This window comes from Lissotriton vulgaris, chromosome 5 (genome assembly GCF_964263255.1).
Source record: "Lissotriton vulgaris chromosome 5, aLisVul1.2, whole genome shotgun sequence".
Lineage (NCBI taxonomy): Eukaryota > Metazoa > Chordata > Amphibia > Caudata > Salamandridae > Lissotriton > Lissotriton vulgaris.
The window spans coordinates 280,270,129-280,291,376 of NC_141693.1; the positions used below are offsets into that span (position 1 = coordinate 280,270,129).

Here is a 21,248-nt window from a genome sequence, read left to right on the forward strand (position 1 = left end):
GTAGAAAAAGTGAACGCAGCTGTGGTCCGTCCAATGAAGAGCTGTGGTGTGGTTGAATGAGACGTGTTTGCTGGAGGTGAAGATAGGGTCGAGTGTGTGACCTGCAATGTGGGTGGGGGAAGTGACAAGTTGTTTGAGTCCGAGGTTTGCGAGGTTATCCAGAAGGGTGGTGGCGTTGATGTCATTGCTCTTTTCCAGGTGAAAATTGAGGTCTCCCAATAGGATGTAGTCCTCGGAGGGGAGGGCGTGTGGGGTGATGAAGTCAGCTATGTCGTCATTGAATTGTGCACGGGGTCCTAGAGGCCGGTAGAGGAGGGTGCCTCTGAGTGTGGTCTTGGGGTCGGTGTGGATCTGGAAGTGGAGGTGTTCGGCGCTGGCAAGGTTGTCATCTGAGCTGGTTGAGATGCGAATGGAATTCTTATGGACGATGGCGATGCCTCCTCCAGTATGCTTGACGCGGTCCTTACGGATGATCTTGTATCCTTCTGAGATGGCAATGGTGATGTCTGGGGCTGATGAGGCGTTCATCCATGTTTCTGTGCTCCTTCCAGGTGCCAGCTGTGTGGGTGAGATGCATGAATGTTCCCTCTGTGCTCCTCCCCGGTGCCCGCTGTGTGGGTGAGATGCATGAATGTTCCCTCTGTGCTCCTCCCCGGTGCCAACTGTGTGGGGGAGATGCATGAAGGTTCCCTCTGTGCTCCTCCCCGGTGCCCACTGTGTGGGTGAGATACATAAAGGTTCCCTCTGTGCTCCTCCCCATTGCCAGCTGTGTGGGTGAGATACATGAAGGTTCCCTCTGGGCTCCTCCCTGGTGCCCGCTGTGTGGGTGAGATGCATGAAGGTTCCCTCTGTGCTCCTCCCTGGTGCCCGCTGTGCGGGTGAGATGCATGAAGGTTCCCTCTGTGCTCCTCCCCATTGCCAGCTGTGTGGGTGAGATACATAAAGGTTCCCTCTGTGCTCCTCCCTGGTGCCCGCTGTGTGGGTGAGATGCATGAAGGTTCCCTCTGTGCTCCTCCCTGGTGCCCGCTGTGTGGGTGAGATGCATGAAGGTTCCCTCTGTGCTCCTCCCCATTGCCAGCTGTGTGGGTGAGATACATGAAGGTTCCCTCTGTGCTCCTCCATGGTGCCCGCTGTGTGGGTGAGATGCATGAAGGTTTCCTCTGTGCGCCTCCCTGGTGCCCGCTGACTAGGTGTGATGCACAAAGGTTCCCTCTGTGCCTGCTGTGTCTGAATGCTCCATGAATGCTGCTCCATGGTGTCCGTGGCGTGGGTGTGATACCTGAAGGTTGCCTGTGTGACCCTCCCTGGTGCCCGCTGTGTGGGTGAGATACTTTTAAGTTCCATATGTGCGCCTATCTGGTGCTATTGTGCGGGTGCCATACCTGATGAACCCCTGTGCGGTCCTCCCTGCTGCTCCTTGTTTTTGTTACCGGAGGCTTCGTTCCCCGGTGCCCACTGTATGTCTGTTATCTCAACATTTCCTGTGCGTCTGTGTGTGATACCTGGAGGTTCCCTGTGTGCTTCCACCCGGTGCATGCAGTGCTGATGCGTGATCTGAAGGTTCCATGCATGCCGCTCCCTGTTCCCCGTTGTATGTGTGTGATATCTCAACTTTTCTTGTGTGCTCAGCTATGGTGCCCGTGTCTGGGTGTTGATACCTGGAGGTTCACTGTTTGCCCCTTACTGGGTGGATGTGTTTCCAGGTTCCAGCTGTACCTAAAGGTTCCATGTATTGTAGCGATTGTATAGCGCTTACTGCCCCTATGTGGGGCACTGAAGCACTTATCCACATGTATAGCAAGCTACCCCAATGTAGGATGTGTGGTTGGAAGGGTGTTGTTTTTCCATATGGGATGTGTTTTCATGTTGTGTGCGATGAACACCAAGTTGTAGTTATTGAGTTATGGGGCACAGCACCCGAACATGTAGTGGTTATGGGTCTGTGAGAGACAGGCAAGTACATTATAAATATAATAAGAACTAATCCATGCCACATTTTCCCAGCTGCCAGATAAAGAGGCTGGTGCCTCGAAACGCGTCGCAGCATTACAAATCATCAATAATAAATCCTGGAAATATCATTGCCGGCTGATTCTTTGTTTATGAACCTTGGTTCGCATTGGCTGTGAGTGCGTCCTTCGAAATGCTTGGGCCTTTGGTGGAAAATAATAAGAACTAACCAGATTAGCCACCGGTACAGTGGGTTTGCTTTGTTCCCATGAACCAGAAAGAGGAGATAAATTGAGAACCACCAGTAATCAGTATAGCTCCACACGCCAGGCAGAGATGCCGTTGTATGATTTAAAGTCCTCTTGGTGCCCACTGCGTGATGATGTGTTATCTGAAGGTCTCCTTTGTGTGTTCCTTTTGTAACCCCTATCTGTTGTATGTGCAGCATCCTGACCACTGTCCCCCCCCTCTCTCTCTCTCACACACACACACACACACACTCTCACTCACTCTCTCTCATTCACTCTCCACACTCTTTTCACCGCCACCCACTTATGCTGAGAATAGCATTCTTCGTCCTCTCCGTGTCCTCTGAGCATCACATCAATATATTGATAAACCTGATTAAAAACAATCTGATAATCGTTGCAAATTAATCCCATAAACCACTTAAAATGCTGAATATTTGCATAATGCATGGTAGCACAACAGCTGAGCACAGCTAAGACGGGCTCAGGAATACACAGTCGGAGTGGGCATTAGGGGCAGATGCACCCTCTCTGCAGGTAAATCCAGGGGTGAGTAGAGTGCTATAGAAGGCTTCTGGCATCAGGTCGGCTTCAGTGAGGATACAGCTAGAGATGGCGTGCTTTAACCCCTTCCGTGCGGCCGCGATTTTCCCCGTGTGCTGCAACCGGCAGAACACGGGCGGGCCATGACGAACCCCAGCCGTCATCAGCACACGAGCACTGTAGTGCATGACGGCTGGGGTTCGTCACCAGCATGGAAGGGGTTAATGGGAAACAGGTAACCCGCTGTTCGCCAGACGTGGAGTGGAAGCAGCCTCAGGGGATATAGGTAGGAGGAAACAAGGGGTTTGGGGCAACCTTGGGTGAAACAACTGCTTTCGGGAAGTGTGAACCAGCTACATGAAACGTATCTGACCAGGAAAAAGGTGCAGGTAAAAAATCTGACCTGGAAACATAGAGGAAAAGATACCAGAGAAAGATGTGCTACGGGAAACAGCCACTGTATAAAGGTCGACAGAGGGAAATATACAGGAGAAACATGCTCTAAAACACCTTGGGAAAGATCTGCACAAGACATAAATGCAATGCAGCAGAAATATCTACAAGGGAAAGATATGACAAGGAAACAGATAGAGGAGAAAAGATACAGGAGAAAGACAAGCTTAGGAAAACAGCAACAGGAGAAACAACTGCAGAAGAAACAGCGGCAGCGGAAAGGTCTGCACAGAAAACAGATAGAGGGGAAAATATACAGGAGAAAGACAAGCTCTGGAAAACAGCTACATGAGAAACACTTGACAAGCAACTGCTGCAGGGGAGATGGAAAAAATATTGAAGAAACATATGTGCTTGGAAACAACTACAGGAGAAAGATCTGCACAGGAAACAGCTAGATTGAAAAAAATATTGGAGAAACACGTGCTGGAAAACAACAACAGGAGAAAGATCTGCACAGGAAACACCTAGAGGGGAAACATATTGGAGAAAGATATGCCCTGGAAACATGCTAAGAAAAGCATCTACAGGAAAAAGACAGGCACAGGAAACAGCTACAGGAGAAAAATGGATACTGGATACTGGAAAATGGTATGCCCCACTATCCAGAAAAACAGCCACTGGGTTAACAGCTAGAGGAGAAAGATCTGACCAGGAATTCGCCTAAGAGGAAAATGTGCAGAAAAAAGGTATGATCAGATGTATAGGCAATAGCCACATAGGTTACACCTACAGGAGAAAGATCAGCATAGGGAACAGTCGCTTGGGTAAGACTTGGGAACAAGATGTTCCCAGATATCCAGGAAATAGCCGCAGGGGTAACAACTACAGGAGAAAGATCAGCACAGGAAACAGCTGCAGGGAAACAGTTGCAGCATAAAGACATGTACAGGAAACAGTTACAGGAGAAAAACCTCCAAAGGAAACAGATGCCGGGGATAACCCATTGATAAAAATACTTGCATTGGAATCAGATAGAAATAGCTATAGCAGAAACATGTGTATAGCAACCAAACCAGTTACAAGGAAACAGCTACAGGAGAAATATGTGTCCAAGAAACAGCTACAGGAGAAAGACATGTTTAGGAATCAGATTGATTATAAATACTAACAGAGGAATGGTTGCAGAATAGACCGATACGCCTCTGTTTGAACACGCTCAAGGTCAACATCCACAGATGAAACTGCTATGGCAGAAACATCTGCACTGGCAACCACTGCTGAAGAGGCAGCTATAGGGAATTAGCTATAGGGAAAATAGGTGTAAGGTTCAATAACATCAGGGCAAGCAGCAGGAAAGGAAACCTCTTCTGGGGAGTCATCAAGGGGAGGACAAGCCACGGAGAATCCAGCTACTGGGTCACCAGCAGCAGACCACATTTTCAAAGGAAGCGGATGAAAGGAAATTGAGATGATCAACTGCACTAGAAACATCAGCAGGGGAAACTGTTGTGGGGAGTTCTGCTTGGGGAGAAACAGCTGCAGTGACTACAGACTCAGGGGAAACACCTGAAGGGAACACACATCCAGTGAAAGCAACTTAAGGGGGTAGATGAATGGTAGAAACATGTTGGACATGAAAACAGCTTTGCAAGAAGTTCTTGGAGAAGAAACTCTCCCACCGAGGGTACAACCCAAGGACATCTCTGAAAAAGAATCAGATGGTATAGTCCAGTGGAAACTGCATCTGTTGATACCAGCGGAGAATGAAAAGATGCTCAGAAAAAAACCGAAGGGGAAACAGCTCTGTGTGGAACAGCTACAGCTGGAACAGGTACATAGGAAGCAGTTGCAGAATAAAGTCCGAGGGATACAGCTGAAAGTGCACTATGTCTAGTGGAACACATCTCAAGGCAAAAAAAGCAGCTTGAGAAATAGCTGGAAAGAAAAGCTATATTTTAGAAGTTGCAATTAAACTGACTTTTGTTAGAGCAGCTGCTCTGGAAACAGATACATGTGAGTAAGCTGCACAGGAAACAGCCACATGGAAAATTAGCTTTAGTTGAAATCGTCTGCATGGCTGCATGTAAAATAGCAGTATGATAAACATCTGCAGGGTAAACATGTGTACAGACATCAACCCTGAAGGAATCACTGACAGGCTAAACAGCCACCAGAGAAACTTCAGTTCATACAACAGCTGGTTAGAAAGAGCTTTATGAAAAACAGCTGAATAAGAAGCAAGGTAGGGCAACCATCTACAAAGAAATGCACTACAGAGAAAGTTGCCTCAAGATAAACATCTCTAATGGAAACAGTTTCAGGGGAAACAGTTTCATAGTACGACATTCAAGGAAAAGAGTAACACAGGAAACAGCGATAGAGAAAACAGTGAAAGTGGAAACAAACTTGGAGAACACCTGAACATAAAACAGTGCTGGGGAAACAGCTACATTGAAAACAATTACAAGGAAAAAAGTGACGCAGAAAATAGCAATGCCGAAAACACACTCAAATGGAACTGCACACTATACATTGCCATTCTAAACAGCTGCATTAGAAACAGTTACAAGAAAAAACTGACACAGAAAACTGCAATAAAGAAAACAGTGCAAGAGAAATAAGGCTAAATGAACAACAGCACAGAAAACAGTGACACAGAAATAGCTGCAGTGGAAACAAGGACAAGAAAAAGATTGTCGCAGAAAATCGCAACAGAGAAAACAGACTCGGAGGGAACAACTGCATACGAATTAGTGTTCTAAGAAGCAACTGCAGTGAAAACAGCTAAAAGGAAGAGATAAAGAAAACAGAGATAGAGAAAACTATGAAGAGAACAGACTGTTGGGTACATCTAAGTGCACATGTTTGTGTCATAGGAAACAGCTGCAGGTGACAAGAGTCATACACAGCCTCTTTTAGGGGAGGTCCAGCGTTTGAAGCCTTTGAAGGAAGCAGGCGCATTGGGTCCATGGCAGTGATGCTTCAGAAAGCATGTCCTCTAAAATGACTAAATGTAAGAGCTTCTGCTTCTGGTGGGGAGGAGTGGGGGAGGGTTGGGGATGAATAGCAGATAATGACAGATTTCATTGCAAAGTCTGTTCCATCCTGAGAAAATCTGGTGCCAGACATGAGCTGAAAAGCACCTCCGTCTGAAGCCTTTTCTCTCCTAAACTTATCTGCTTAGCAGGGCTAGATTAGCTACACTCAGAGCTGTGTGCGCCCCTTTACAGCGTATTAGCCCAGCCCTTGGGAGGGATCTTCAGGCCCAGGGGAGGGCCAGATTTATAAAAGCTGGACAGCAGGGGATGGATACAGAGGAGGTGTCGCAGGGTGGGGTGGACCGTGCTGGGTCATCCGCTTCGGTCTGCCATGTGCAGTGTGTTGGATCGGTTCCGGCCAGGGCCGCTTTACATGTGAGTACTTTCTGTAGGTGGTTCGCTTGCCTTGGGGAGGCTGCTTGCCATTGGGGTGGATCAGCCACGTAAAGGCAGTGCTAATGGTTTCTGTTACGGCAGATAATGCGAGTGCATGGACTGTCCGATAGTGGTCCCGTCGTGTGCCGTGTGTTGGATGGGCACACTTCAGATGGGTGCTCTAACAATTGAGGCACCCAGTGGCGGTCGTGCCATGTATAGTATGCCTGATTGTGTCTTCTTAAGGGTCTTTACATGTAATATTCTGCTCGCTGATAGGCTGCTATGAGCAGCATGTTACATGTGTATTGTCAGAGGGTCGCTGCATCTGTGGCGTAGGAAGGTGGGTGCGGGCCGCCCCGGGCGCCATCACTGGGGGGGGGGGAGAGGGGAGGGGGAGGAAGGGAGGGTGACAAAATGGCAAAAATATGTGTTTAAAATGCATATTTTTGCCATATTGTCAAGCCAGGGGTGACAAGAAATTTTCTGCACCAGGTAGCACCTGACCTTGCTCCGCACTGCGCTGCATGTGAGTACATCCTTCAACATGGTGCCTGCCAAAGGGAGAGATGAGCCTATACAAGCAGTGTTGCTTGGTCAAAGTGTGGTATATACTTGTGTACTACGCATCCTTGTTGAACTGAATACTTTTATGTCAAGTGATAGTTTTTTGATTTTGTACACATCATAAGCTCATTCTTGACTAACAATACTTTTTAGCGAAATCCAAAAACATATGGTTAGTGATACAGTTTATTTACATTTAGGACACATGCACCTACACATTGGGTGTAATTCATTAACCATACTCTGTGGTTCACAAGGGGTTTTCCAGTTCATTCATTTTTTTTAACCAAGTTACTGTGTGATGCACCTGTATTTTTTTTGTGTCCTCATTTGCAGCAGGCAGTTGATTCTCAAAGGAAGGGCTTCTAAGACCACAAAACCCACTACCTAAGCACCTCAACCTGAGCGTGACCTTTTCAACATTAGCTGTTCTAAAAGGCCCTGTTTATTCACATTTGTTAATGCCTTTTTTTTTTTATAGCACAAACTTGACTTGAAGGTATCAGGTATCAGAGCACTTTTACATGTGCACCAGTTGCGTTACATGAAGACACTTTCATTTTTGATAGGCACGGGGAGATTAAGTGATTTGCCCAGAATCACAGGATGTTGCGCGTCCTTGCCGAGACTCAAACCCAGTTCCCCAGATTTGAGGTTGACCGCCCTAGCCGTTAGGCCATATTCTCTCTCCTGCCTTGGTCTTAATCATTGGACACATTACCAATATGTTTCATCAGCCCTCCACTACTGTCCCGATCTTCCCCCCGGGTCTCTAATAGTTTCCACATGTCTTTTCCTCATTGTAGTACAGTAACAGTCAAGCTTCTTAACCCTCCAAGCTGATAATGCCCACTCAGGAAAGCCAGGAGGGCTAAGAGATACCTATTTCAAGCAGACCTCCCTTCTTGCCAGCAAAATAAGCCCGAATAGAAGTAAACTTTGTCTCTTGGGCAGCTTAATAATAGCCCCATTGCCCTCTAAGATACTGAAAATCACAAGTGATAGGCTTACCTCTATATCTCTATGCAGCATCTCAGATAGAGACTTACCCACTTCTTGCCAGAAGAGTGGAATAGAGGGACACTGCATATGTACATCATACTCTATGGACTTCACATCTCGGTTACTCAAGCTCGATAACTTCTTCAGAGTTCAATTGGCTCTAAGCAAAGTAAACAGATTTTCTTTCTTGAGTTATGCATATTTGACTGATTCACGCCTAGTAGGCATAGATTCTTGCCAAATGTGTTAACTCCAACCTAGGCAGGCCCCTCTTCCAAATCGTCTCTGGCAAAGTGAAGGCTCCGTCTGTGGTTTGTACTAACACCCAGTACCTCCTCCTCACCTCTTTCATTATGGGGGTGTTCCCTTCTAGTTTTTCTTCCCACTCATTTCCCAAACCTCTTGACGCAAATCTCGTAGCCAGCTGGTCTTTTGAAAGTACTTGAACCTAGATAGCCTGTCTCCTGTGTCCCGAGATATATCTTACTAAGATATCAAGAGGTCTTCTTTATTGATCTGTCCCCAAGCATTGAGCTCTGCTTCTTTCAGTGGCCTTGCAAAGCCTGCTGTCTTACTGGCAGTCCGGGGTTCCTGGCGAATCCCAGATAGGAGCAAATTCACTGAAGTAAGGCATCCCCAAGACCTGCCTGATCTGCACTCAAAGCCTGCAAGCAGCACCCGGATCCTTCAACCTGACCTGTTTAAAAAATTTAGAAATGTCCAAACTTATATAAGAAGCACCTGTGCCCGTGTGGCAGATCTTCCAGCAGGGCATGGAAGATGGAGCTTCACTGCAGGTAACCCTCCCCTTAACAGATTTCAGATGTTTTTCACCTGGAAGGCCCAACAATCTAACTGAAAATGTGGAGCCTCAATCCCGCCATCAATCAGTCTTCCAAGAAGCTTTATCAAGGCCATTCTAGCTCCCTCTGAGGCCCAAATAAAACTGCTTCTCTCTCCCTGCAATTTCTTAAACCAGTCCCTTCTGAATGTTAACGGAATCGCGTTGAAAAATGAAGCTATATTTTGGCAATATCGACATCTTTATGATGTTGATTCTCCCAAACATCATAAGCGGGTGACACATCCATGACCATAGCAACTTTCTGGTGTCCTTCAAGACTTTGTTCAAGTTCACTTTGGCCATCCTGTCTATGTTTTGTACAGCTAGAACCCCAAGATATTGCTACTAAAAGTCAGACACAAATGGTCCATAAGAAATGAAAGTGTACCAATTATCAAGATCCACCTGTACATTGTTGATACATTAAAAAGAAAGTGTAACTTTGATGGTCTGATTTTACAGTCTCCTTGTCGAAATTATGAATTAGTTGTTTTCCGGTCTTATTTCATTCTTGGGGGTGTGCGAGGTTTGCCAAATGCTGGACTTGTACTAGAAATTCTAAAGGTATTTGCTCTGTTTGGCATCTCGTCGTACGCACTGTGTTGTTACTAGGCTGGCATTAGAATTGTGGCACTGATGCTCGTGATGCTTTGGTGTTTGGGAACAGAGGATAAAGGAACAGCCCACCCTGCATGCTCTGCTGGGGGGCCGACTATGTGTAATTTACTCAACTGGTATCAATCAGAGGGTCGAACACATCAGAGAGACTTAGCCTGTCCGTAGTAATGGACTCCAAAACGCTCTCCTGGAGATCTGCCAGGCAGGCAGTCTAGGGCTATGGGTCTCCACGCTAGAGCCTGGCATTACCCAGGTGTAAGAGTGGGCTGACAGCGAGTCTGTGCCGGTGGCGGTAGACTAGTAAGTCACATTGGTTCTATCCTGAGATGCTGCCCAGTTCATCAGAATTAATCTCTTGCGTCAGACTGGAGCCCTGTGCCGAAAAATGCAGAATCCGCTTATGCTAGGATATACTGTGGTGAGCATTTGTGTAGCGTGTAGAAGCTATGTTATGTTATTGTATGTTTCCAGCATTTGCAAATCACACTTTGACCACTTGATTGGCCAGTCCTGATTTTTGAAACCACATATCTGCAATCAATACGAAATATTATTGCAGCAGCATGCATAGTGTAATAGACCATGGTTTCTAATAACATATCTTATAGGTATAATTGAACACTGGGGCATGGTAAATGAAGAAAGCTGGACAGATCATGTTACTAAAAAAAGATTCTTGCTGCAGACCCTTCATCAGGACTGGAAACTTGACTGATGTGTTCATACAAGCTCGAGAGGCCCAGAAAGACAGGCTGTGAATTTGGTTGCAATTGAACCCTTAATATATTAAAAAAACAGAGAAAATGAGACAAACTCTCTAAGGTGTGGAGCGTGGACTGATCAAATACTGAGGGCTATACTGGGCAGGAAAGCAAAAAACAAATGTTAGAGTAGCTTGATAAAATATTAAGGGTAGCAATAAAAGAAGAAAAAGGAAGAAGGAAGGTGTACATCTACCACTGTTCATGCTGAAAGCCATCCAATCATTAGGTTGGTGATTCTCTGCTCTGGTTTGATGTTACACAGCCCAAGCGTAGCTACTCGATTCTGTTCACAACAGTGTGGGGGCAAATCCTCAGTAAGCGTGAGAGGGTGTGGTGCAGTGTTAGAATATCACAACCGCGCTTTATTGTGTTAATGCCCTTGTATGGCAACAATCTCAATTCTATGTCTGAGCAATTGGTGCCATCATGCCAGAAGAAAATAAATATAGTGGTGCTGGGTCACTGGTAAATCCAGCTAGGACACTTTGTGGTTTTAACTGTCAATTAATGTCAGCTCTCATTCTCAGAGACGTAGGGAACGAATCTTCCTGGTAACATGTCCCACTCTTTTTCTCTTTCCTGGTCCATATTTTCATTTTTTCCTACACATTAAGGGTCTTCTAGTGGCGTAAATCACTATAAAAATCGATAACCAAAAAGACAGGCAAAATAATTATGTGTGTAAGTAATGTGAGACAGAATAGTCAATACCCCAAGAGAATTGGTGTGGAAGAAAGAATAATGAACCAGGCTGTAATACATTGGAAACCATTTAGGTATACCCAGGGTGTTGTTTGTCATCATTGGGGCTCACAAGTTCAATGCCCCCAATTTCTTAATCCAAACAACTTCACTCATAGTCAATTTATCATCACAGTCTCCACCCTGTGAGGCCTAAATATTTTTAAACATTTTAAACATGCAGGGTTGATTTCAAACTTGGTGAATTTTAGTTGTAATTTGATCTTTTCTCTGGTCTTGCTTTAGGGCAACAAGTGGCTGTACTTATTATGCAACTGGCCGCCACAACATGTTCCTGTGGTTTGTTGTCCTGAAGAAGGGCCCATAGAAAGGACCCGAAACTCATGTGGACATTGCAGCAGTGTTTCACTGCCTCCTACTCCTACCAGCTTTCTCCCTGGCCCTCATGGGGTGATAATGTATGCTGAATGATTTGTTATACTAAATGTACCAGGGCAATCTTATTTTGAGTTTCTTGGCCAGTGTGATTTCCAAAATTGGAAATTGGCAATCTGCTAACGCTGTGTTAAATAAAGCACTATGAGATCAATACTCCTGTCTACTTTGGCAAGTTATTCTTATTTCCTCGTGCAATCTTCATCGGCTCATGGGAATTGATTATCTATCTGTAGAGCATTGTAAAGTTTTGGCTTGATGTGTCTCTCACCATTATCCCTCAGTCGTCAGTGGCAGCATCCCAGCTGAAAAAAGCCACTGCGTATGTAAACCTACCCAATACAAGAGACCACCACATTTGACCTTTCTGTGTTATTTCTCCCCACAGTCGTGATAGCGACCTGTCCTCCATCCTCTCTAACCTGCACCAGAGTCACCAGCTCGTTATGCCCGACACCCAGAGCCGGGGAGATCTGAAGAGGACCAGCGTGGATGTGGGCTTTGGAGCAGCAGGTAGGGTTTTTACTGCAGTATTCATGTACTTTGGTGCACTGTACAGAACAAATAAGCAGTGGAAACGCAGCGTTTCCAGGTATGACTGTGGTGCTATGGATGCTTGCTGTGGTGTCAGTGATGCCCTATTCTGCCACAGAAGCCTGGTCCTGCCACATGTGACTGCATATCAGCCAGGGGTAATTCTGTAACTTCCACAAGTGACTGTGGTGCTGTTACATACCACAGTGGTACCGTCATAGGTCGCTGGGTTTCAACCACAAATACGTCTTTATCATATCAAAGTATTGCATTTGAATCTTACTAGTTATATATTGTCATGTTTATGTGTGATGGTTTGTAATAAACAGCCTCATTTACTCACAGCTCTTGTCATCAAGTCTTGATTTGTGGGTTCTGATGGGGGCGGGGCCGGGAACAACCTGGGGGTTCCGGGTCCTAATGTCAGTAGATCAGCCTGTTGCCAGAAGATGGGGTGTGAATTGCAGCTTAAAAGCTAGATTTTATAGCGGGGGTATTCTGTTGCTTGAGGCGGTATGCTCTTCTCCCATCATGCTTTGGGAGCTGACTCCGGAACTGGTGCTGGCACATTCCAAGGGTTCCATCTTAGAGAGGATTCCCCCTAGGAGTGAAATGGTAGAATGATTTGAGTTGGGAGTTGACCAGGTTGATGTGCTGGTTGGGCACCCTTGCATCGTTTTATCACCCACACAGCCCTTTTCCACATGGCACACTTGAATCAACATTCTTGAGACACATTCTGTGAATGCTGAGTAGTTCAGTGTTTCAGTCAATCTAATTGGCCGAATCATTGGAACTGCGAACACGTAATTAAATTGTAAATTATTTTGCCCTGTGTCTGGGGCAGGTACAAAAAATCCAAAATGTTGGGTTTTTTATTTTGGAAAAATGAATTCCTGTGAGATTCTGCCTGAGGACATAAGCATTTCAGCGACCCCACGCAGCCAATACATAAATATAACTACAACTTTATACACACACTATATTGGGCAGTTTAAACCCCTATGCCCCTAAATCAACCTGATTATGTGATTTACCCAGTGAAAGAAGGGAGTTTGTTAAAGTAGGTGTGAATTTGACTTTTGTCGGAGTGAATGGTAAAGAGTTGAAACTTCTACCTCCTGTTTCTTAGAGTACAGTATCTTTTTCTCCTGGCACTTTCCTTTCCTTTCTGTGCCCTGGGGTGAATCAGATCTTCCGAGTGCCAATATTGTTATTGACCTCTTTGGCAGTGAGCACCCTTAGAAACCTGGAGAAACAAAGAACACCCCCTTGTGCTTTTGATATATGATTGGATGGTATGTTGAACCACAACCAATGGGAAGGAGGGTGCCCATTTTGAATCATACATCACAAATTCTCCAGCTCACATTCTTCTGTACCATGACATTGGTTACCAGCACCCCAACATTTTCTGTCTTATCCAGTGAGAGGTTTGGGATTCTGCCAGAGGGTGGAATTATCCAACAAGGTTCTTAAAAGACTAGCCTCAGAGTACAACTTGTAGTACAACAGTAGAAGTAAGGCAAAAGGACAGGGCCTTTGCAAATTGCCAGGTCCAATATTGGTACCAGAAATCATTTTACCTTGTTCTGAGACAATAAAGCTAACCTGTGACTGAGGCTGTATCCCAGTAGATCGTTTTCACGATTTAGGTCTTTTTTCATCATTACTTATATATTATATATGCTTGTTCTTGAGTCAGTCAGTAGGTTTGCTTTGAGCGCAATGTACATATGTGCTGTGTGTGTGTGAAGTGCTGGGTTAGAGCCTCCGCACCCCAGGTGTTTACTGTGTTGCTGGTGCAGTGATACATTCGTGTAGGCCCAGTTTACTCCTTGCCCAGCATTACCAGAGAATGTGAAAGAGGAGAGCCCTCCGAGTTTTATCAGGTCGTTCATTGTACAAGTTGGGCGAAGAGAGGGTTGAACAGTCCGTGCAGAACGTAAAGTATGTTTGAACGTGGGTTTTGGCCGGGTGAGTGTAAGGAGAGGGGTGAGAAAGAGGTGGAGTTAACTTTTTGCAAAAATGGGTTGAAAATATCATGCGAGGAAAGGCTTGTGTGAAGTGAGGTTTGAAAAGGGTGTCTGAAGCTGGGTGAATGTGATGGCAGGGTTGCCAGGGTGTGGGGTGAAATGCTAGGGTGTAGTGAGGGTTGAAGAGAGGGTGAGGAGCAAGGTTAGGGTAAAGTCTGTATTGAGAAAGAGGTATGGGTGTAAGATTATGGTGAAGTGATGGTTGAAAGTTTGGGTCGAGTGAGTGTTGAGGTGGATGCGAGCAGTAAAGTTGGGGGAAGTGAGGGTTGACAAGGTGTGTGGGGTAAGGTTAAGGGAAGAGAGAGTTGGCAAGGTGCTTGGGGTATGATTAGGGTAAAATGAAGGTTGAACAGGGTGTGAGAGGGTAAAGTTGGAGGAAGCGAAGATTGGGCAGGATGTGTGGCGTAAATCTAGGACAAAAAAGGGCTGAACAGGGTGTGTGGGGGTTGGGGAGAGTGAGGGTTGACATGGTGCGTGGGTTACGGTTATGGTAAAGTGGAAATTGAACAGGGAGTGTTTGTGGGGTAAGGTCAGGGTAAAGTGAAGGTTGACAGGGTGTATGGGGAAAGGTTACGGGAAGTGAGGGTTGACGGGGTGTGAGAGTAGGGTTAGGGTGAAGTGAGGGTTGACAGGGTGTGAGAGTAAGGTTAGGGTGAAATGAGGATTGACAGGGTGTGAGAGTAGGGTTGGGGTGAAGTGAGGGTTGACAGGGTGTGAGAGTAGGGTGAGGTGAGGGTTGACAGGGTGTGAGGGTAAGGTTAGGGTGAAGTGTGGATTGACAGGGTGTGAGAGTAGGGTTAGGGTGAAGTGAGGGTTGACAGGGTGTGAGAGTAGGGTGAGGTGAGGGTTGACAGGGTGTGAGGGTAGGGTTAGGGTGAAGTGAGGGTTGACGGGGTGTGAGAGTAGGGTTAGGGTGAAGTGAGGGTTGACAGGGTGTGAGAGTAAGGTTAGGGTGAAGTGAGGATTGACAGGGTGTGAGAGTAGGGTTAGGGTGAAGTGAGGATTGACAGGGTGTGAGAGTAGGGTTAGGGTGAAGTGAGGGTTGACGGGGTGTGAGAGTAGGGTTAGGGTGAAGTGAGGGTTGACAGGGTGTGAGAGTAAGGTTAGGGTGAAATGAGGATTGACAGGGTGTGAGAGTAGGGTTAGGGTGAAGTGAGGGTTGACAGGGTGTGAGAGTAGGGTGAGGTGAGGGTTGACAGGGTGTGAGGGTAGGGTTAGGGTGAAGTGAGGGTTGACGGGGTGTGAGAGTAGGGTTAGGGTGAAGTGAGGGTTGACAGGGTGTGAGAGTAAGGTTAGGGTGAAGTGAGGATTGACAGGGTGTGAGAGTAGGGTTAGGGTGAAGTGAGGATTGACAGGGTGTGAGAGTAGGGTTAGGGTGAAGTGAGGATTGACAGGGTGTGAGAGTAGGGTTAGGGTGAAGTGAGGGTTGACAGGGTGTGAGAGTAGGGTGAGGTGAGGGTTGACAGGGTGTGAGGGTAAGGTTAGGATGAAGTGTGGATTGACAGGGTGTGAGGGTAAGGTTAGGGTTAAGTTAGGATTGACAAGGGTGTCTGGGGTATGCGTAGGTTGACAGGGTTTGTAGGGAAAGGATAGGGGACATGGGGGTTGACAGGGTGTTTGGGGATAAGATTAGGGTAAAGCGAAGGTTGATGGGTGTGTGGGGTAAGGCTGGGGTAGGTGAGGGTTGACACAGTGTTTTGGGGTACGGTTAGAGTGGAGTGAGGGTGACAGTGCGTGTGGGGTATGAGCGTGCCTGTACAGTACGCGCCTCCCTTGAATCTCCGTGGAAGTTCAATAAATTGCAGAGAAAACAATATATTTCGCCTCCGCCGCCGCCTGGGCGCCCTGTGAGTTTATGGCTGCGAGGGGGAGGCGCGCTGACAGGCGGGCAGGAGGCGGGAGAGGCGGCCCTGATAAAATCTAATTGCCGTATTGATCGCCTCGGAGCCGGTGTTAGCCGATGATTGAGGTATTCCTGTGGGTGAGATGCAGCCCCCTCCCCCTCCGGCCTCCACACAGAGCAGATCTCTTCATCACCGCGGCCCCTGCTCGGGGCCCTTATTGCAATCCGCCAGCCTGAGGGATGCGCCTGGGCGCCGCCGTGCCCCCCTCATCCTCCGCCTGGACATACAGGCCCGCCCGCTCCCTGGCCAGGGATTCGTGCGCCCTCTTCTTCATTCTCTCCTCGCTTTTACCCGCCATCCCTCACTCTCTCCCTTTCCTTGCCTACAAACCTTTCTACCTTGCACCTTCTCTCCTGTCCTAACCTCTTCCTTCCTGCCTTTAACCACTTGCCCTCTCTCATTCCCCTTTTACTCCTCTCCCCGGACAGTGTCCCTCGTTCTTTCACTCTCCTCCTTCATTTTTGCTCATTCCTCTCTCTCTCTCCCACCTCCTAGTCCGTTTCCTTTTTTCTCCTGCTTTTTCTCCCTCCTCCTCCACCTTCTCCCACTCATCTCACTCCACCGTCCACTCCACTCCCCTGTCGCTTTCACGCTTCTCTCAGGCTCCTTCCTCATCCTCACCCATGTCTCTTCCCCTCTTCTCTCCTGCCACACTGCCTCCCTGCACCCATCTGTCTTCCTCCTCAGCCAGCCCTCTCTCCCATCTGCTGCTGTCTCCCCATCTGCCCTCTCAAGGTTTTCTCTCACCTACCCTCTTCACGCACTCCTCTCGCCCTCCGTTCTACTGCCCGCCCCAGGTCCTCCCCATCCTGGCTGCCAATTTGACAGGTGTGTGGCACACAGGGGACAAGTGGGTAGCCTAGGAGAGGACATTAACTGTGCAGCCCATGGACAAGCCATGAGTGTAGGGCATTCTCGGTGCCCAGGCCCGAGTGTGTCCCCAGTGCCCATAAGGTAGGACACGATGGGTGTGAAGGCCAGGGAAGTTAATGGCTGGGCATGGTGTCCTGGCCTAGAGCAGATGTCATATCCAGCCCAAGCCAGGGACGGTATAGAACCAGATTATCATGGACAAAATACCATCCTGCAAAAATATTGAGAAGGTAAGTATATATAGGTAAGCATAGGAAGGGACTCTGAAATTACACAATTCAGTGGCGCGTTTCTGCATAATTATGGATTTGCCTCATAATCTGCAACATAGTTTACATATTTAAAAAATATTTCACCTGAAACGGATCAAAAGTTGCTAAAAAAAAAAGGTGCGGCACGTTGCTGGGCAGTGAAAGGTTTGACTGGTATTCTTTCAGTATTGCTGCATTTAGGTGTTAAAGTGGTCTTAATGAGGTGAAATCTTTGCAAAGCTGTGTTAATTTTGGCAAAAATGACAAAACAATGAAGTAATAGCATCGCAAAATATGCTGCTTTACGCCCCATAATTTGCCTTTTCTTCTTAAATAGTTGAGTCAACCCTGCTGCATAAGTTGGGCCTTTCCTGCTGCATAATTCTAGGGCCCTGGGTATAGGTTTACCATACTTATGCCACATATATGTATCTTGGTGCCATCTATGCCTAAGACTTATGGATGTGGAGTTAGGAACAATATATATACACTCATCTATGTTTAAATTTCACGATATTGTAGTTGTCGATATTTCGGCAACAAAAAGTTTTGGGGACAATAGTTCTGTCCTCGATTTTCTGACATCCAAGGAGAGCCTATTGTGGGTTTCCAACCAGAGCTGGGCTCTGTCTGCCTCCTCACAGCCTGCTGGCTCTTGGACCACGGGTGAAGCTGTTCCTGTGGTTTATTTATTTGTGGTGTTCTATAGCACTGACCAGGCCTCAAGGGTGTCAGTCAGAGCCCTGTACAGAAAAAGCATTTGCAGTCTAGAAAAACAGCTGCAGTGAGAGGTACATACATTATATATAAATCAACCTGTAAATGTATATCGAAATGAGCCAGGAACACTTCAAGTGCTGAGGTGGGTGGCAGACCCCTGATGAGCAGGGAATTCCAGGGTAAATTCATAAGAGGTCCAAACATTAGATATTAACCAACCTGTAAAGGAACATAGGAATGAATTCGGAGCATTTGACTGCAGACTCAGGTGAAAGGTCCTTGGTGAGTGGAGAATGTCTGAAAGTAAAGAAAACATATATAAATCAATGTTTAACGGTATGTATTAAAATGAGTCAGGTTGAGATAGGGACCAGGCTCTCGGTGTCAGAGGATGCCAAGGTATATCTGTAAGAGGCACCTACATCATATCTAAAATAACCTGTAAAGGTGTGTTGAAGTGAGTCTGTGGCACTTGATGTGTTGTGGTAGGTGAAAGACCCCTGATGACCAGGGAAGACCAGGGTATATCCGTAAGACGAACGTACAAGGTATACAAACCAATGTGTAAAGGTTTATTGGAACAAATCAGGAACACTTGATGGGTTTAGATATTTGACAGGCCCTTGAGGAGGCCTGGGTGCAAACAAACATGAAAGATAAACACAGCACTGACATGTGCAGTCAGGCACCGGGAACCTTGTTACCAACCAGCAGAGAAAAGAAAGATTTTTCACTAACCAGAAAATGTTCACCAGCGCAATGGAGACATCCTGGGGTCAGACCTCCTGTGGCACACCCCTTAGCCAGGTTAGGCGTCTGGTTTATTGACTAACAGTGTCTAAGCCCGAGGGCAGAGCCCAAGGTAGGGGCTTCGCTTGTCATCTTCTCCCGTTTGCTACATTTTGCACTTGTTTTCTTTTTGTGCAGGAGGGGGTGCTCCTTTACCCCGTTTCCCTTAAAGTAAGGTACCCCTAGACATTTAAGCCATACCTGTCCCTCTAAGCTAACCACCATAAGCCAACCATAACTTGTTAACATCACTCACCTTTTCCCCTTCATGTTTTATTTTTTGCTCCAGCGTTTTTAGTTTTCCCCTCAAGATTAGTCTTTTTTTTATATCTTAAAACAATGAGGGGTCGCCCGTCCTCGCACCTGCTCGCGAGCAGGCACGCCACGGGGCCCGAGGGGGGGTGGCGGTGAGGAGCGAGTTGTGTTCCATGCCCGCTTCCCCCCTCCCCCGCCGCGGCTCCTCACCCCCGGCCCCCGTGTCTCCTCGGAGTTGTTCACGGGGACAGATCGACAGCGCGTTGAGTCACGGAGGCTCAGGAGCCGCAGGCGGCCGCGTCTCTCAGCCACATAAATAAATGCGGCCTGACGTCTGCCGCTGCCCGCCAGGACCCCGGCGCTTTCTGCATGAGATAGCAGGGCAGGTTCTGCTCCGCGCCTGGCGCCTCGCGAGGATGGAGCCGGGGGTGGCGCCGGCGGAGCAGAGGACGGCGCGGGAGAGCACTGCTTGCAAGGGGGTCACGTACAAATGATGTGCTCGGATACAGGCTGGTTCCGCGCTGCAGACTCAAGCCTGAGACCGGGCTTTAGATTCAGAGCAGTGTGGGCTTGAGGTTCAGGACCGGCGCAGACCCGAGGCTCGGCCAGTATCAGCCTAAGGCGTGTTGGACCAAGTGCCGGAGTGAACCCCAGATTCAGAGCAGCAGGTCCCACTGGGGCGAGGCCCAGTGCTGAGTATATTCAGAACCAAACAGAATCTGTGATTCAGAGTGAACTAAGTATTGTAGGGCAAGGAACTGACGCATCTGCAAAGATGCGTCAGTTTCCTTGCATTTGCGCCACTATGGATGCGCTGTATTTAGAATACAGTGCTCCATGGCACAACGATTAACAGATGCGTCAGAAATTCTGACGCATCTGTTGGTGCAAAAGTGATGCATTGATGGAGTTGCTCATGAAAGTGATGCAACTCCAGCAATGCGCCACAATACGTGGTGGAGTCCTATTCAAAAAGCCCTGCGTCATTCCCTACGCCTGGTCTGAGGAGGCGTAAGGATTTTGATGCAGTGAAGGCGTGGAGTGACGCAGTGAAATCTTATAGATTTCACTGCATCAGTTCTTAATTGCTTTTTGCATGGGAACGCCCACCCTGCATACATTATACCTGAAGGTATAATGTGATGCAGGGCTTTACAACGTTACGCATCTCCATAGATGCGTCACGTTATAAATGGGCCGCAACATTTACGCCGCAGCAGCGTCACAAAAGTGATGCAGCAGCTGCGCAAGGGGCTTGTAAATCTGCCCCTAAGAGTCCAACTGGACCCTGGATTCAAGCTCAGCGGAGAGCTGACATTCAGAACCTGAAGTGGACCTTAGCTTCAGGAAAAATACAGGCCTTAAAAGATGGATCAATGCAGGCCTTGGACTTGGGACTAAGTGGATATCTCACATTCAGAGCCCAACTGGAGCTTATATTCACAGACGCTGCAAACGCTAGATTCAGGGCCGAACTGGACCTTAGATTCAGAGTAGAACTGGACTTTAGATTCAGGACTTGTTTAGACGTTAGACTTGGGTGACCAGGGCCGGACTGGGAACCAAAACAGGCCCTGGCAAAGTGCTTGGCCAAACCCCCCCCCCCCCCCCCCCCCCCCCCCAATCCCCGAGGGGGATTGGGGGTGCGACCGCGCACTTTGCCAGGGCCGGTTTTCGGTCGATTTTGTTACAGGGCCGTTTTTGCAGTAACAAAAACGGCCCCCAGGGGCCCAAAACCGGCCCCCACCCTTGCGGCGCACCGGGGAATTGCCCGGTGCCCGCAACGGCCAGTCCGGGCCTGAGGGTGACCCTCATGTCCAAGGGCACACAGTATGTTGGTCTGCAGGTCTCGTATCCATAGACCATAGTCCCAGAGCACACGGTGAGACGGTCTCTTCGTCTTAGCCATAGGCCGGTGCACAACATATGACAAGGCGGGAAACAACCTTTACTACGCAACTTTTACAACGCACTACCATTACAACTAAACTTTTACAACACAACATCCATTACAACGCATGCCATTACAATGCAACCATTACAACGCATGACACTACAAAGCATACCACTACAACGCATGTCATTACAACGCAGTCATTACAACACATACCATCACAACGCATAGTACCCTTACACTATCCAACACTTACCCCACTGATGCACTCCCTGGAGTTAGAATAGTAATTTTAACTCCTACAATATCAAACACTTACCATACTATTGCACCAACTTGAGTTAGAATAGTAATTTTTACCCCTACACTATCAAATACTTACCATACATGCAATGTAATGGTATGCGTTTTAATGGTATGCGTTGTAAAGGTAGTATGCATTGTAATGGAATGCGTTGTAAAGGTAGTTTTTTAAAAATTAGTTGTAATGGCATGCGTTGCAATGGAATG

At 47.4% G+C, this 21,248-nt stretch overlaps 1 protein-coding gene across 8 annotated transcripts in view; it reads left to right on the forward strand.

Annotated features, from left to right (window-relative positions):
• SAMD11 (sterile alpha motif domain containing 11) overlaps positions 1–21,248 on the forward strand; it is a 243,279-nt gene that overhangs the window by 124,127 nt on the left and 97,904 nt on the right. For all 8 annotated transcript variants that reach the window (XM_086921420.1, XM_086921421.1, XM_086921422.1 and 5 more), the window contains exon 5: positions 11,871–11,995. In XM_086921420.1, coding sequence (XP_086777546.1) covers positions 11,871–11,995 — 125 coding nt within the window. The remainder of the gene's footprint in view (positions 1–11,870; positions 11,996–21,248) is intronic.